Genomic DNA, 16129 nt, shown 5'->3' on the forward strand with positions numbered 1-16129 from the left:
ATCTACTTAAAAACTCTGCTTCTGATCTCCAGAGTCACTCGTCAGGTTGCAGGGTTTGTCACTAGTGTCCCCGATCTGTGTTAGGATTCTGACTCAGGTGAATGGATGCATGGTTGTGGATGTTACTGCCAGTATAATCACTTTAATATCATTTTGTCATTACTTGGAAAGCTGAGAGATAAAAGTATTGTGAATATTATGGCTTGAGGAGTTCTTGAAATATAAGAATTTCTCAGTTTATAGAAGGGTTACCTCTTTCAAGATTATGTTGATGCCTATTCATTTCAGTCCCTAATCTTTTTCTCTTTATATATCTAGGCAGATTTTAACATTTACTGGGGAGATCATTAAGGCAAATGTAAAAGCTTAAATACAATTTGATTGCACAACTCTAATTCTTTTTACATGTGTTTTAGGGGAGAAATCCATTTTTTTTAGAACCATCTATTTTAATTACCATCACAGATGGAAACAAGTTAACAAGTACTGCTAGTGTTCAAGAAGAGGTGAGATTTTATTTTTTTTAATTTCACGTAAATGGCAGAGAATATGCAGCTATTTCTGTGGGAAGCATGTATTTCCAGTTAAGAATAAAGTTTAGACAACATGCTATCTTGGGAATCCTTGAAAGATTGCTTAATTTTATTGAGTTCCATGAGAGAAAAGTGAGCCTTTTAACTCTTCCTTCGTTTCTATCTGGGTTGTTATGATGAACCTTTTCAAATTTTGCCTTACCAGCTTCATCTTCCTTTGAATTCTCCTCTGCCTGGAAGTGAACTAACCAAAGAACCTTTTCGTTGGGATCAAAGGTTATTTGCCCTGGTGTTGCGTTTGCCTGGAGTGGCTTGTACAGAACCAGAGCAGCTAGGGAGTGTACCAACTGATGAATCAGCCATCACACAAATGTGTGAAGTCACAGGAGGTATTGGAAAAATTTCATATTACTAAAGGAAGAATTTATGGCAGAAGTATGTAGTTTTCATTAAAGGCCACGTCTAGACTGCTTGTTTTCCTTTAAAATCTTTTAACTCTAATGCATAATCTCATTATTGATACTATGCTTACTGCCAATGTAACTGTGATTATTCCAAGTTATATTTTAGAATTTCTGATGCTTGTATTACTTTAATCAAATTCAGGCTGCTTGTTTTCCCCTCCGGCATAGGTCGCTCCTACTGCGTTAGAACACAGCGAATGTTGAACCAATGCTTAGAATCTCTAGTTCAAAAAGTACAGAGTGGTGTAGTTATTAATTTTGAAAAAACGGGACCAGATCCACTTCCTGTTGGAGAAGGTATGGTGGATAGCATTTTTTAACCTTAAAGTGTTGTATAGGACGATGATTTGGCATTCGGAATATGTTAAACAAGTCGTAATAGGGATAGTCTTCATTGTCTACCTACATTTGAGTGGTTACAAACATCTATCTAAACAACTATTCTTTTCTTTGCCTATGTGGATTTGTCAGTCAGTTGAATTCTACCAATTTCAATTTTAGTTCAGTATTCCTAAGAAAATTCTTCCTTTCTCCAAATCATTTTATACTTCCCTGTCCCAGTCTTGGGATGACACTGACTCATTCCCTCTCTACTCACAAAATGTCTGGGTATTCCTTACAGTGTGTCACTTACCTAGTAATCTTGTTTTGGGACTGTGAGTACCAGATATGCCAAACTATCTTAATAAAAGTTGTCTTAATTACTACCCTGCAGCAAGAGTATATGAATGCTTTATCCAAGAACTTCAAATGTTCTGTAAGCTTCTATACTAGTATTTTCCTGTTACTTTTTAACTATAGAGCCTTTTACAGTGAGATTTTACAGAATGTCTGATTCTAAGTGGATAAAAGCACAGCTACTTTTGCACCGGGGAAGTGAAAATGAAATGATTTTCCAGATGCTTTGTGATGGACATTTGTGAATACTCTTGTGGATTTTTAAGGGGTCAGGAAACTAAACCACACCGTACTAATGTACTGCAAGAGTTCCTTAGAGCTCTGCTGTTCTTGGTTAGAAGTCCTCCTCATTTCTACCAGTTCCCGCACCTTTATACACATACATACTTATTACCATAGTGCTATCTCCTCTGGTCCATACATTTTAATTGCCCTGGCCAAGACCAACAGGGCCAAACACACATGGCAGAAAGCTACACATTTCTGCTCAGACAGTGAATCCTGCAGTTCCTGATTTTTTTTTTTTTTTTCCGTTTGGCTCCTGAATTTCTTTGAGAAGCTATTAGAAAAATATAAACCCTTTTCCCTAGGGGGAAAAAAAAGATGTAGGCCGCATACAGAATTTTATGCATAATAATTTTAGGGGCTTCTTAGACCCCCTAAGAAAACTTGCCATGAGGCCTGAGACAAGGTTCACTATATGAACTGGGAACTTTCATAGGGAAATTCCTGGGATTTGGAGCCTTACGCAAGAAAATAACTCATCTTTCCTTTCTAGCTCTAGTTCCCCTTTTCTAGAGATCTTAATCTTTCAGATTTTGATGAAAGTGAAAAACTGTTTCCTAAGAAAAATGCACATCCCCAGACCTGTGCATTCAACTTCACAGAACTTCTCCAAAAGCGTCACGTGTTCTCTCCAGAGTCCGATGGTCCTCAGTAAATTTCCTGGGCTAGAGTAATCATTTGTGAAAGTAATACTGAAATAAGTGCAAATGTAAAATTATTTCATTTGCTCAATTAAATTCTTACAAAATAGCTCTAATTAAATTCTTTAAAAATAGCTGTAATGTTTCAGTGTGTTCATGCATCCAGGTCTCAAAATACAAAGTTAGTTTTATAATAGTTTTTCATATAAATATATATTCTCATAGTAGGTTAAGGATGGTGAGGCATATTGAATGAAAGAGCGTTGATTTGGAGAAAAGAATAACTGGAGAGAACATTTAGGAATCCTAGTCGTGTCATTTTTTCCTTCCATTTTTCATGACTCATTGTTTTTTTCTATCTGCCTTTAGCTGGAAAATGTGTACGAGTAGATCAGCAGCTGTAAAAAGAAATTCACGCCCCAGTCTGTCCTTTGTTTAACTTTCAGATGGACTTATGGATTCATCTAGGCCAAGCAATTCATTTGCTGCTCAACCATGGCATAGTTGTCATAAACTCATTTACGTACGGCCTAACTCTAAAACTGGTGTTCCTGTTGGACATTGGCCAATTCCAGAATCATTTTGGCCAGATCAGAATTTACCGTCACTAGTAAGTATCATGAAACAAAAAGGTAAAGACTGTACGGATTTTTAGTTTGCTGATTATAGTGAACCTTTTGAGAGAGGTTTGAGGATTTTGAGATCTCTCTTGTCTTCTCTTACTGTGAGTCTACCTTGTTGCTAAAAGCAAAGAAGGAGGACTTCCTTTACTTTCCAGCGTTTTCACTTTTTCTTTAAGTTGCCTTTTTCCCTTGAACTGCCTTAGATGTTGTCATTATCTGTGACTTGATTTATATCTCAGAGCAGCTGATTTCATTTACTTGGTAAACACAGCACCTAAAAAGGCACTGACATTGGTTTTCATACACAGCCGCAGGAAATTGAAACCTAGTTTACACCTCGTATAGGTTTTAGAAACGTTCAAAACATCTTCAAAGGTCTCCTTCCAAGGGAGTCATAAGATACATGGTGGAACTTGATTAATCCACAACTCACCTTTTTTTAATCAATGTAAACAATGTTTTTTTAAAAAAAATAATCTAGTGAGTCACATACAGCTTGTGTTTGTTTGTTTGTTTTGGTCTTTTTTCTTTTTATCGGTACCGGGGATCGAACTCTAGACTGCCTGCTTGCAAGGCAGGCGCTTATGCCGCTGAGCTAAATCCCCAGCCCCCATACAGCTTATCTTTAAAGGCTCACTTGAGGACTTTTTCTCAGCTCTCAAACATCTTTTAGCTTTTGTAAATGCTAAAGGCAAGTGAATGTGTTTTCGCATTTATAAAGACGCAAAGATACTGTATCATGTATCTATTACCCTTCCAGATCTCCCAGCCCTTTCTGTATTTCTTTCTCTCCTGGTACTCTCCAGTCACAAATTAATCCCAATAAGAAAATGACCTTTTCAGCCCTATCCAAAACATCCCTAGCTTCGGCTATGTAAGACAAGCGTGTAAGTATGAACAACATTGTCTGCCTGGGTGGGACTATGACTAGCTCATCAGTCTCTATCTTGTCCTTTCCATACCTTTACTATTTTGCATCTTACTTGTTAATAGTGTTAGTTCTGCTATACCGCATTAGAAAGATTCGTGGATTTTTCTGCAGCAGCACTTGCGTTATCTATAAACTAGCAGTACAAAGGAATTTCATTCCTTTGTAGGTGATGTAGGGTAGGTGATGTAGGGTAGGGTAGGTGATGCTTGGTGATCACAAAGTGGATCGGAAATTCAGGGTTCATCCTATAGATTATAGTGGCTTCTTAAATATATTCAAAGTACTTTTTCTTTCACTGAAATTCTTTTTATGAATGTTGTAATTTACTTTTCTGGTTCTTAATACTAAGTAGACAGTAGCAATAAAGAATGAGTCCCTTCTTCACAAGAAAGCCATTGGTGATTCCCACAGGTCTAATAACTCCTTCTCAAAGCATTGGTCAGTATCTCAATGATGGTTTAAAAAATATAAAAGAGCTAACAGAGTTATCAGCAATGTAAACTTTGCTACCTGATCATATTTTCTTCTTTTATTTTAGCCACCAAGAACATCTCATCCTGTTGTGAGATTCTCCTGTATAGATTGTGAGCCAATGGTGATAGATAAACTGCCCTTCGACAAATATGAACTTGAACCTTCTCCCTTAACTCAGTATATCTTGGAACGAAAGTCTCCGCATACCTGCTGGCAGGTACTTATTCGTACTTAAAGGCCAAATATCTGTGATCACTCTGGAATCAGGACTTTGTTTTCAGAAGTTGCAAAGGTTAATCTAAAAATACTAGACTGTTTTTCTCCCAAATACCATCAAGTAAGCAACAGGGCCAAGTAAATAAATTTAGACTGATATGAATCATTAGCTAACTATACATTGCCATTTAAGATAATAGAATGTAATATTTATGTATTTGAAGACTTTGGCTTCTGTCTTCCTCAGAGCCTGTCCATGGACTCCAGGTTAGACATGTGTAACTTATTCAAGTGTTGTAGCACACATCTTTAATCCCAGACTCTTGGGAGGCTTACGCAGGAGGATTGCAGGTTTGAGGCCAACCTGGGCAATTTAGTGAAACTCTGTCTTAAAAAAAAAAATAAAATGGGCTGGAGATGTAGCTCCGCATTAGAGCACAACTAGGTTCAATCAAAGGTACCACCACCAAAAAGAAAACCTAACCTAAAAGATATAGATGTGTTCAGGTATTGTTTACGAAGCTGAAGCAAAGCTCTCTGAGCCCTTAGTTTAAACTTGACAGATTGGAAATATAGGCTATTTGGGACAGAAACAATAGTCCTTGAATTCCATCTCTATATTAATATAATGTAATAATACTCTTTTTCCTGCAGTAAACGCCACACTGGTGTATATTGTGGGACTTCACTCAGATGAGACAAATTCACAGATATGTCATACAGTGGCCCTTCCTTATTTTGTGCTGCAGCAGAAAGACTTGCAGAATTGGTTAATGGAATAATCTTCAGGATTTAATTTGTAAAAAAAAATAAACATTGTTGTCGCAGATTTTTTTTTTGCATAGAACAGAAGACTTGCACATTGTATGGATGTTTGTTCTATCTCTAAACTACCAAACCATATAGCAATTAGTAATTGTTAGGTTCTATTTATGCAAGGAACACTTTCAGACTTCCATCTGTTTCGTCCTAAAATTCAAGATTATTGCTACTCACCGTCTGTAAGCTACTTTACTTCCCCCCAAGATGCTAAAAGGAGTTAGAAAAAAAGAGTTAGGAAAAAGGCATGAATCAAGGATGTAAAAGGGCAAGACACATACCATTCTCAAAAGTATAATGTTGAGAAAAAGAAGACAGACAGGATAAATTACTGTGCTTACTGTACAATGGCACTTTACATCCGCTCAAAGAGACGTAAAACTGACTAATTCTGTTAACAGTCAGGTTAGTTATTCTTATTGGGGGCTGCAGGTTAGTGGCCAGTAAAGATAGAAGGGTATTTACCAAAAAACGCTAGAAATCTAGAGATGTGGGTAACAGAATGCTAACATAAAGTAAAGCTATAAGATTTGAATGTATGGGTTGAAAAGCTTTTTTGTAATGAAAGCAAATAAAATTATAAATTATACATTTTCCTAAAAATAAAAATTTTTTATATATAGTACATTCCTTATAAATGTTCTTCAAAGAAACTTAAGAAATCCTATCTTTACTATCGCATGACTCCTCAAATATAAGGCCTTTTGTTCAGACCTTATATTATCTAAATGTACTTTAATGCGAGATATATATATATATATATATATATATATATATATAGTGTGTGTGTGTGTGTGTGTGTGTGTATTTGAGACAGGGTCTCACTCTGTAGCTCACTCTGGCCTAGAACTCATGGTGTTCCTCCTGCCTCAGCCTCCTAAGTGTGGAGGTTACAGGTTTGTGCCATAACTCATAGCCACTAATGTGATAAATTATTGAAAATAAGAAAAGAATAAAATGAGGGGCTAGGGGTTTAGCTCAGTGGCATAAGCACCTGCCTGGCAAGCGCAAGGTCGTGAGTTCCATCCTTAGTACAAAAAAAAAGAATAAAATGAACCAAACACCAGGCAGTTTGGCAGGCCAATAATGGAGTTTAGGTTCAAACCGTAGCTCTGCCACAAAATATCTTGCCTTGTACTGGACACTTACTTTCTCTGGACTATACAGCCTCTAATTATTACTTGGAGTCCCCCCAAAATCTATCAGCTTGTGGGTAATACGAAATTTAGAAAAATTTAAGAGGTTTATGCAAAGGAAAAAAAGAAGGGAGGAAGTAAGGATGGGTGAGAAGCAAAAAGAAAAAAAGTGCTTTTCTTTTCCCAGGAATTCTAGATCTGATTCCTAGAATTAAATATATACTTTTTATATTTTATGATAGCCTTTTTTACTCTTCTAATCCATACACTTAGGAAATAAAATTCAGCATGTTTTATTACTGTTACCTGTTTATATTGACACGAAGACTGCACCATGAAATCTAGCAGAATTGTGTTTCAGCATAACCCATGATTTGCAAGATTGTGAACTCATAAATAGAGGCTATTAAGCATCAGGGTTCAAATTTTGTCACAAATAATCCTACCAAAGGACTTTGGAAAAGTAAAGGTGTAGGTCTCTAACAGAAAATACTGGTATCCTGAGTCAGAATCAGAGTCATATCTGGCATGGTGGTGCATGCCTGCACTAGGGAGGCTGAGGCAGAGAAATTGCTATGATTTCAACCCGACCTGGTCACATAGTGAGTTCTAGGCCAGCCTGAATGGCGAACTACATAACAAGACATTGAAAAAAACAAACATGGTGCTTGCTTTGGCAGCACATACACTAAAGAAGGAATGATAAAGAGGCCCCTGCACAAGGAAGACACACATTTCTGAAGAGTTCCATGTGCTTTGATAAATTTTAGTGTTTTGTAGCAAAATGGATGTTCCTTAAGACTATAATGTTTAATAAAAGAATCACACAGAAAAGCTTGAATATCATATGGTTTCTCTTGTATGAGAAGCCAAAATTATGAATAATTTGAAGAGGAAAATAAAAAAGGGAGTAGTTCTTTTGCAAATGGGAAGAGGATTTTAAAGATGAAGTGGGAAATAGAGAGGAGGGGAAGGGAAAGTAAAAAGGACTAAGATGTGGTACATACTTGAACTAACTTCCCAGGATGAATGTATTCCTTATGTATCTCAAACATGTACTAATAAAATAGTCTGAACATGGAATACACAGTAAACGTGACAGCTAGAGAAATATCTACATGGTCTGAAAACACAGTCCAAATCATGTTAGAAACATCAATAAGGAATAAAAAGACACGCATATTGAGTTAAGATTAATGTTTTAATCTTAATTGAATATTTGCTGTAACATCCAGAGAAAATACCTTCCACATTCTACCAAAACATCTCCTTGTTGCCTCAAAATAATTTTCAATAGTGCTTGCCTTGTAATAGTTACTCAATAAATATTTAATTAAGTGAAAAATGGACAAATGTGTAGGGGAATGGGACAGCAAAGAGAAATAGAGCACTGTTTATATAATCATTTGATTGACTACATTTTTCATAATTGTGTGTTTTAGACAGGGAATCATGTTTCCTTTTCCTAAAAGTCTACTCAAATCATCACTTATTCTTTCTTTTCTTCTTATTTTTTAGAAATTCATTTGTTTTAAGGGCTGGTATCACTTAATGGTATTTTAGCTTTAGTTTCCATTGTGCTAACCAAGTAAATATTTGGGGCACTTTTGACGCAGCCTATGATCCCTGAGTTGCACTATATAATTTCATTTCTTGCATGTATAGTATTACATTGTATAGTTTCATTTCATAATGAAATTTATGTAAAATTGCAATCTGAACATTTAAATTTAGTATGATGTATTTTGACATAAACGTAGGCTAAAAACACCATTCCTATTTTAAATTACAAGTAAATTGTGCCACAGATGTTACTATGGAACATTGCCATGAGTTTAGTTTTACATAAGCCATTACTGCCATAACTGCCACTACTTCATATTCTTCACAGGTATTTGTTACTAGTAGTGGAAAATATAATGAACTTGGATATCCATTCGGTTATTTAAAAGCCAGTACAACTTTAACTTGTGTAAACCTCTTTGTGATGCCTTACAACTACCCAGTTTTACTTCCTCTTTTAGGTAAGTAAAATATGTGCTATTTAATTATCTGTAAAATATAACAAAAGCAAAAGTAGATAACAGATTAAGCATTTTAAATGTGCCAAAGAAAAATGAATGACAAAATAGAGAAAAATGTAAAAACTGCTTTGAAAGGGCAGAGTTTGCGTGCTACATGTATTGTTTTTATTGTTTGTACATCAAAGACAAGAGATACTTGACGTCTGGCGTGACGTCTGGCGTGTGTTTTTACTGTTGTTCCCTAGGTTGCAAGCTCCAATGAGCACCCTCTCCCCATTTTGAAGTGCACTTGGCATTTCTGTACACTAATTGGGTACAGAAAACTTGGGGTTTTGTTAGGGATAACCCTAATCCTAACCTTCCAGGAGCTGGATAGTTCCTTAAGAAAATGCAGCTTCATTAGAGTGTGATTAGCATAAAAAGACTGTGTACAACTTGGTGAGTTTGGAGCTGAGTACACATCCATGAAACTATCACCATAATTTATGTCATAAATGTATCCATCACCTCTGAAAGTCTTATCTTCTTTTGTACTGTTATTAAAATAAGAACATTTACCCTGTGATCTCTCCACTTGGTAATTTTTAAAGATACAAATAATGTATGTAACTATCATGCTAAGTGAAATAAACCAGACACAGAATGAGAAACACTGCATGTTATCACTTACACACTTTTTACTTGGTGATAATTGTAGATTCATGTGTAGTTGTAAGAAATAATAGAGATGACACCAAAAACATAGGTAATGAACACAAATTAAAAAGTGGGATGAAGTCAGACTTATAAACTCATGTGTTTTAAAGAATACAGTCAATAACATGCAAAAAACGAATAGAATGGAAAAATATAAGCTCAGCGGCATAAGCACCTGTCTTGCAAGCAGGCGGTTGTGAGTTCTATCCCCTACTAAAGCATGATTAAAAAAAAATCATGTATGTCAGAAGGGATTAGCATCAGACTATCTAAAGAACTCTTAAAATTCAGCAGAGAGATTGGACAGCCCAATTACAAAACAGGCAAAGGATTTGAATAGATATTTCTCCAAAGAATATGCACACATGGCTCACAAGCATATGAAAAGATACTCAAATCACTAATCATAGCCAATATAAATTGAAAGTACAGTGGAATATTACTTGTACCCATTAGAATGACTACTATCAAAAAATAGCAAATGTTGGTGAGAATGTGGAGAAATTGGAATCTTTGTGCACTGTGACTGGGAATGTAAAATGGTGCAGCTACTATGGAAAACAGTATACAGAATCTTCAGAATATTACAAATAGAATTACCAGCTGGACATAGTGAACACATTTGTAATTCCAGCACTTGGGAAACTGGGGCAGGAGAATCACCAGGAGTTTGAAGCCAGTCTGGGCTACATAGTGGGTTTGAGGCTATCCTGAACTAAATAGCAAAGCCCTGTCTCAAAAAAAAAATTATCATGTGATCCAAAAATAGCATTCCTGGGTATATATTTATTCAACATCCAGGTTGTTGAAGATATAATTGTTCATCTACATTCACCACCGTATTGGGTATTTTCAGTCTGTCGTTGGAATCTGTGGATGTGAAAGCTAGATAAAAAAATGAAAAATTTGGGAAGTAGACTGTACCTAATTGATGGTTATATTATTATTATTTAAAAATTTGATAAAAATTTTTCAGTGAAATTCTTAGTCTGAAGATCTCTTTGGGGAGTTTTAAAATTGTTCATCCAATTCCTGTCATAGTTCTAGGGTTACTCAAATCATGATTTGATTTTGTTGATCATGCTTATTAATACTTTTGATGAATTTGGTCTGTTTCATCTAAGTTGTCAAAATTTATGTATATGGAGTTACTCCTAGCAATTCTTTATTGTCCTTTTGATGGATGCAGGGTCTACAGGGATACTGCTTATTTCATTCCTGCAAATGACAACATGGGTTTTATGTCTTCTTTTCCTCTTTGTAAACCTTGTTAGAGATTTGACCACTTTTATTATCTTGTCAACAAAACAGAACTTTGCTTAATTAATTTATCAATTATTTTTCTTTTTTAAATTCTCATGGATTTCTTTATTATTTTTTCTCCTTATCTTGGGCTTCTTTTGCTTTATTTATTTATTTTATTTTGAGGATTGTTATCTTAGCTTGTTGCTTATGTTATTGGTGTGAAACCTTTCCTTTTTATTTAATTATCAGGATTTAGTGTCATAAATTTCCTTCAGCATGGATATAGCTGCTTCCTATAGTATTTTACATTTTATGTTTCATTTTCATTCACTTCTAAGTATCTTTTACTATCTCTTACAACTTCCTCTTTGAACCATATATTATTTAGAAGTATATCATTTATCCAAGTATTTTGAAATTTACCCATTAACTTTTCTGTTCCCAGTTCCTATTCCTAGGTTTTATTATAATCAGAGAATATATTTTGAATGATATCCATTCTTATAAAAATTTCACATTTTATGACCCAGGATATGATATATCTTGTATATGTTCCATCCCTGCTTGAGAACAAAGTATAGTGTCCACTTTTGGGGTGAAATATTATAAATCATTCCTATTGCTTAATGTTATGCTACCTCTTTGCTGATTTTCTATAATTTTTTTGTCTTTTTCGTTTTTATTGGTACCAGGGATCGAACTCACGACTGCCTGCTTGCAAGGCAGGCGCTTATGCTGCTGAGCTAAATCCCCAGCCCGATTTTCTATAAATTGTTGAGAAAAATATGCAATCTCCAGCTATAATTGTGGATTTGTCTATTTTTCTTTCAGGCCCATCATTTTTTGCTTCACAACTTTTACACGTTGTGATTTGATGCATTAGGATTGATTGTATTCACCCTTGGATTCATTTTACATAATTTATCTCTGCTATTTTCTTTCTCTCAACTTAGCTCTATCTGATAGTATTATAGCTACTTCTGCTTTTCTTTAATGTTTGAATGATATATCATTTCCCCTCAGTTTAACTTCCCTATAATTAAGTTTCAAGTGAGATTCTTATACACAACACATTTCCAGTTTGTTTTTTAATGTATTCTGCCAATCTTGGCCTTTCAGTTGGTATATTTAGGCATCTATGTTTTTAATGTAATTACTGTTCAAATAGGGCGTAAGTCTCATTTATATTTTTACTTTCACTTTTTTCTCCCTGCTTTTCATTTCCCTAGCTTGTTTTTAGCTATTTAAAAAAATTATGAAGATTTTATTTTCATATATGTTACATGTTTTAGGTGATCTTTCTGGAGAGATTTTTAAGGGGTTATTGTAGATGTATCATAGATGTGTCCATAATTCATGCAGTCAACTAGTGTCATTATTTTATTAATTTGAGTGAGATATAGAATTTTATTAATTTGAGTGAGATATAGAAATTTTACATTCTTTTACAATTTTCTCTTTTTAAAATTTTAATTTTAAAGAGACAAAACAGCAACAACAAAAATGGTATAGTATTTCAAAACAAGATGGTAGAAAATTAACAATAGTTATTATATTGCATGTTGTTATTTTTTTTCTAGTAAAAACTCAGACTTTTTTTTTTTTTTTTTTTTTTTTTTGTGCGGTACCTGAGATCAAACTCAAGACCTTGTTCTTGCCAGGCAGGCGCTTATGCCACTGAGCTAAATCCCTGGTCCCTCATGTTGTTATTTTAAATAATAGTCCCTCAGATTACCAGATATAGGCATGCAAAATTGATCAAATAGTATAAGCACCAACTGTTCCTTTCCAGAACTATTAGAATTAATAGTACAATTACCTTAGCTATCTTCTCTATGTGTATTTACCTCCTTCCTTCTTCTCTGCTTTTCTTTTTCCCAGTTGTTCTTTCTTATTCAGCCGCTTCATCCCTTTCACAATATCTATCACATATTTTGGCTCTTATTTACTCTTTCAGTTTCTCTTACACTAGGGAGACAATGTAATGTTCGGCCATGCAAGTCTGATTTATTTTGCTTGTGAGTATTGTCTTTAGTTGCATTCATTTACCTATAAAAGTCTCAAGTTTATCTTTCTTTATAGATGAGTAGTACTCCATTGTATAAAAATACCACATTTTTTTATCCATTCTTCAGTCAATGGGCATTTGAGTTGTTGCCAAGTTTTAGTTATTACAAATTGTGTTGCTATAAATATGGGTGCACATATATCACAGTGATAGATTTTTTTATTGGTTGATTTTTTTGATGATAGCTATTCTTTCTGGTGTGAGATGGAATCTCAGTATTGCTTTAATTTGCCTTTCTCAAATGATCAATGATGTTAAACATCTTTTCATATATTTGTTTGCCATTTGTATTTCATCATATGAGAAGTCTGTATTCATCTCACATGCCTATTTTTGTATTGAGTCTTTGAATTTTGGGGGCCTGAATTTTTATATGTTGCAAATAGAAGTTATTTGTCTAATTGTTGACTAAAACTTTTTCCCAATTTGTGGGTTATTTTTTCAGCCTGTTGATTTCTTTTGATGTGCAAAATTTTTTTAATAAGATGAGATCCATTGATGAGATCCATTGCTGATTCTTTGAAGTATTTCCCATGCAGTTGGTTTTTGTTCATGAACTCTGCTTACTCCTATGTCTTCAAGATTTATACCTGTCTCATCTTCCAGAGGCATTACTGCTTCTGTTTTAATATGTAGATCTTTGATCCATTTTGATTTTAGTTTAGTGCTTGGTGACAGACACAGGCCTAGTTTAAGTCTTCAGGATATGGAAAGCCAGTTTTGCCAGCACCATTTATTAAAGAGGCTATCTTTCTTCTAGTGAACATATTTGGCTCCTTTGTCAAACATAATGTGGCTGAGTGTGTTTGTAGTTGTGTCTACATCTTCTGTCCTGTTCCACTCCTTTTTGAGTTAAATGTGTTTCTTCTATACAGCATGTTGTTGGATTTTGTTTCTTCATCTATTCTGCCAGTCAGTTTCTTTTGATTGTTGAACTAAGGCCATTTGCATTAAGGGTTATAACTGATATGTATTGGTTTATCTTTGTAATGTTAATCTTGCTATCAGTTCCCTACCTTTCCTCTCTGTTTAATTGCTTGCCCTACTTGGCAATTTCTTTCTGTTCTTGTATTTGTCATTTTTATGTCATTCTAGAATATCTTTTAGTACTCTTTGTAGGGTTGGTTTGGTGGTCATGAAATTCTTCAGTTGTTCTTTGTCATGAAAGTATCTTATTAATACATTAATTTTGAAAGATAGTTTTGCAGAGTACATTAATCTGGGTTGGAAATTGTTTCTTTCAGGACTTAAAATATTTCACTCTTGACTTGATGGTTTGTGTTGAGAAGTCTATTTTGATTCTGATGATTGTTCCTTTATAGGTGATCTATTTTTTTCTCTAACAGCTTCTAACATTGTGGTGTTCTGCTCAATTTCTGAGATCTTGAGTATTATATGTGTGGGCGTAGATATACTTTGGTTATGGCTAATTAGAGTTATGTGTGCCTCACTTATCTGTATATCAGGTTCTTTTCCCATGCTTGAAAAATCTGCTGTTACTTCTGCCAAGAGTCTTTTTCTCTCATTTGTGTTGCTGCCTGCTTTTTTTTGCTGACACTTATCATACTTACATTGTTTTTCTTTGCATCATCTTGCAACATTTGAATTGTTATTTCCTGGCTCCTTGTTACTTTGGGAGATTTTTCTTTTCATGATCACTAGTTGCAATTCTGTCTTCAAGGTCTGAAAGTCTTATCTTCAGTATTGTTCAAACAGTTTTGCCAGCTTTCAATGGAAGTTTTAATTTTCTGGATATCTCTTTGAATCTGTAGCATGCATTCTAATTCTTTCCTATATTGTTCATTCAAGTTTTCCATCATTTTCCTATGCTCTGATATATATATATATATATATATATATATATATATATAGAGAGAGAGAGAGAGAGAGAGAGAGATGCCTTTTTAAGGTATGCTCAGCAATTCTTTTATTATATTGTCATTTTTTTTTACCTGAGAGATTATTTCTCATCTGATTTCCTTTAAAAACCTGATGGAGTTGTTTATTTTAGTTGCTATCATTTCAGAAATTTCAGGTATGTGATTGCCAGTTTGTTCTATGGTTATGTCTCCTGGATTTGTTCTTGGTGGGCTGGGTGTCTGAGATTGTATTTTGCTTCTTTGTCTTGTCGTTTTCCTGGGTTCCTCAGGATGGTCCAGTTGCCCAGCCCTGTGTGCTTCTTGCACAGGCTGCCTGTCCCCTGATTTAGGGGAGTGTCCCAGGCACTTGTGTTCCTCCCAAATGAGGTTCCACTGATGGTGGAAGAGTGGTGGATCGGCCCTCTCAAGTCTTATTTGCTGACACCTATCATACTTATATGGTATGCTGAGCTCATCGGGGCTCATGCAATGGCACTGGGGCAATGGCCAGGCCTTCTGTCATTCCTCTCAGCTCACTGAATCTCCCATGATGGGACTGGGCTAGTGGGTAGGCCCCTTTTTTCTATTTGAAGTAAAATTATCTTAACTGTTCTCTGTACATTTAGAAACACATGAAGCACTGTAACAACTTTACTTCAACTGTCAAGCATAATTTAGTATACTCAAGAGGAGACGGAAACTACTATATTTGCCCATATGCTTTCTTACCATATTCTTGTTCCTACCTGACAATCCAAAGTGTGTTCTCTTGTTGTTTCATTTCCACTTAGAGAATTTCCTAAAGCTGTTTCAGGGTAGGTTTGATGGTGACAAATTCCCTTAGTTTCTCTTCACCTGAAAATATCTTGATTTCCCCTTACTCTTGTAAGATATTTTTGCTGAATGTGAGATTCTAGGTTGAAATATCCAGTTGAGGTCATTCCCCTCTTGATTTAACTCCCATTCTACCCTCGGGCTTTAAATTTCCATCACCAGGCTTTTCTGTAACTTGTATCTTCCAAGAAGCATAGGGATTTTCATATCTTTTGAGGCTACAGGTACTTCTCCTCCTGAATCACAAACTTGGGTTTTACAATAAGGTTCTGAAATTGACAAACTTACATTTCCACCTGAAATCATTGTCTGGGTAGTATAACATCCATAGTGCTTTATAATAGAGATATAGAAGAGTTGCCTGACTATGAATCATGGCTCTGCTACTTGAGTTTTGTGACCTTGAGTAAGATACATAACTCTCTGTGCCTCAGTTTCTTCATCTGTTAAATGAATGATACCATGTAGCTCAAATGAACTTAGTTAGAATTAAGTGAGTTAATACAATTAAACTGCTTAAAGTTTGCCTCACAAATAATAAGTGCTCAATAAATGCTATCAATATTATTGTCACTATTAACATTTATATTAACTCATGAAGAC

General features: G+C 34.9%; 1 protein-coding gene across 2 annotated transcripts in view; it reads left to right on the plus strand.

Moving 5' to 3' along the window:
• Ints6l (integrator complex subunit 6 like) overlaps positions 1 to 16129 on the plus strand; it is a 55401-nt gene that overhangs the window by 21660 nt on the left and 17612 nt on the right. For both annotated transcript variants that reach the window (XM_063246446.1, XM_063246447.1), the window contains exons 4-9: positions 417 to 506; positions 739 to 922; positions 1166 to 1294; positions 3048 to 3211; positions 4694 to 4846; positions 8692 to 8824. In XM_063246446.1, the coding sequence (XP_063102516.1) occupies positions 417 to 506; positions 739 to 922; positions 1166 to 1294; positions 3048 to 3211; positions 4694 to 4846; positions 8692 to 8824 (853 nt within the window). The remainder of the gene's footprint in view (positions 1 to 416; positions 507 to 738; positions 923 to 1165; positions 1295 to 3047; positions 3212 to 4693; positions 4847 to 8691; positions 8825 to 16129) is intronic.

The sequence above is a fragment of the Cavia porcellus genome, unplaced genomic scaffold, assembly GCF_034190915.1.
Source record: "Cavia porcellus strain 051 isolate PalLab524CR breed Dunkin Hartley unplaced genomic scaffold, mCavPor4.1 scaffold_3, whole genome shotgun sequence".
Classification (NCBI taxonomy): domain Eukaryota; kingdom Metazoa; phylum Chordata; class Mammalia; order Rodentia; family Caviidae; genus Cavia; species Cavia porcellus.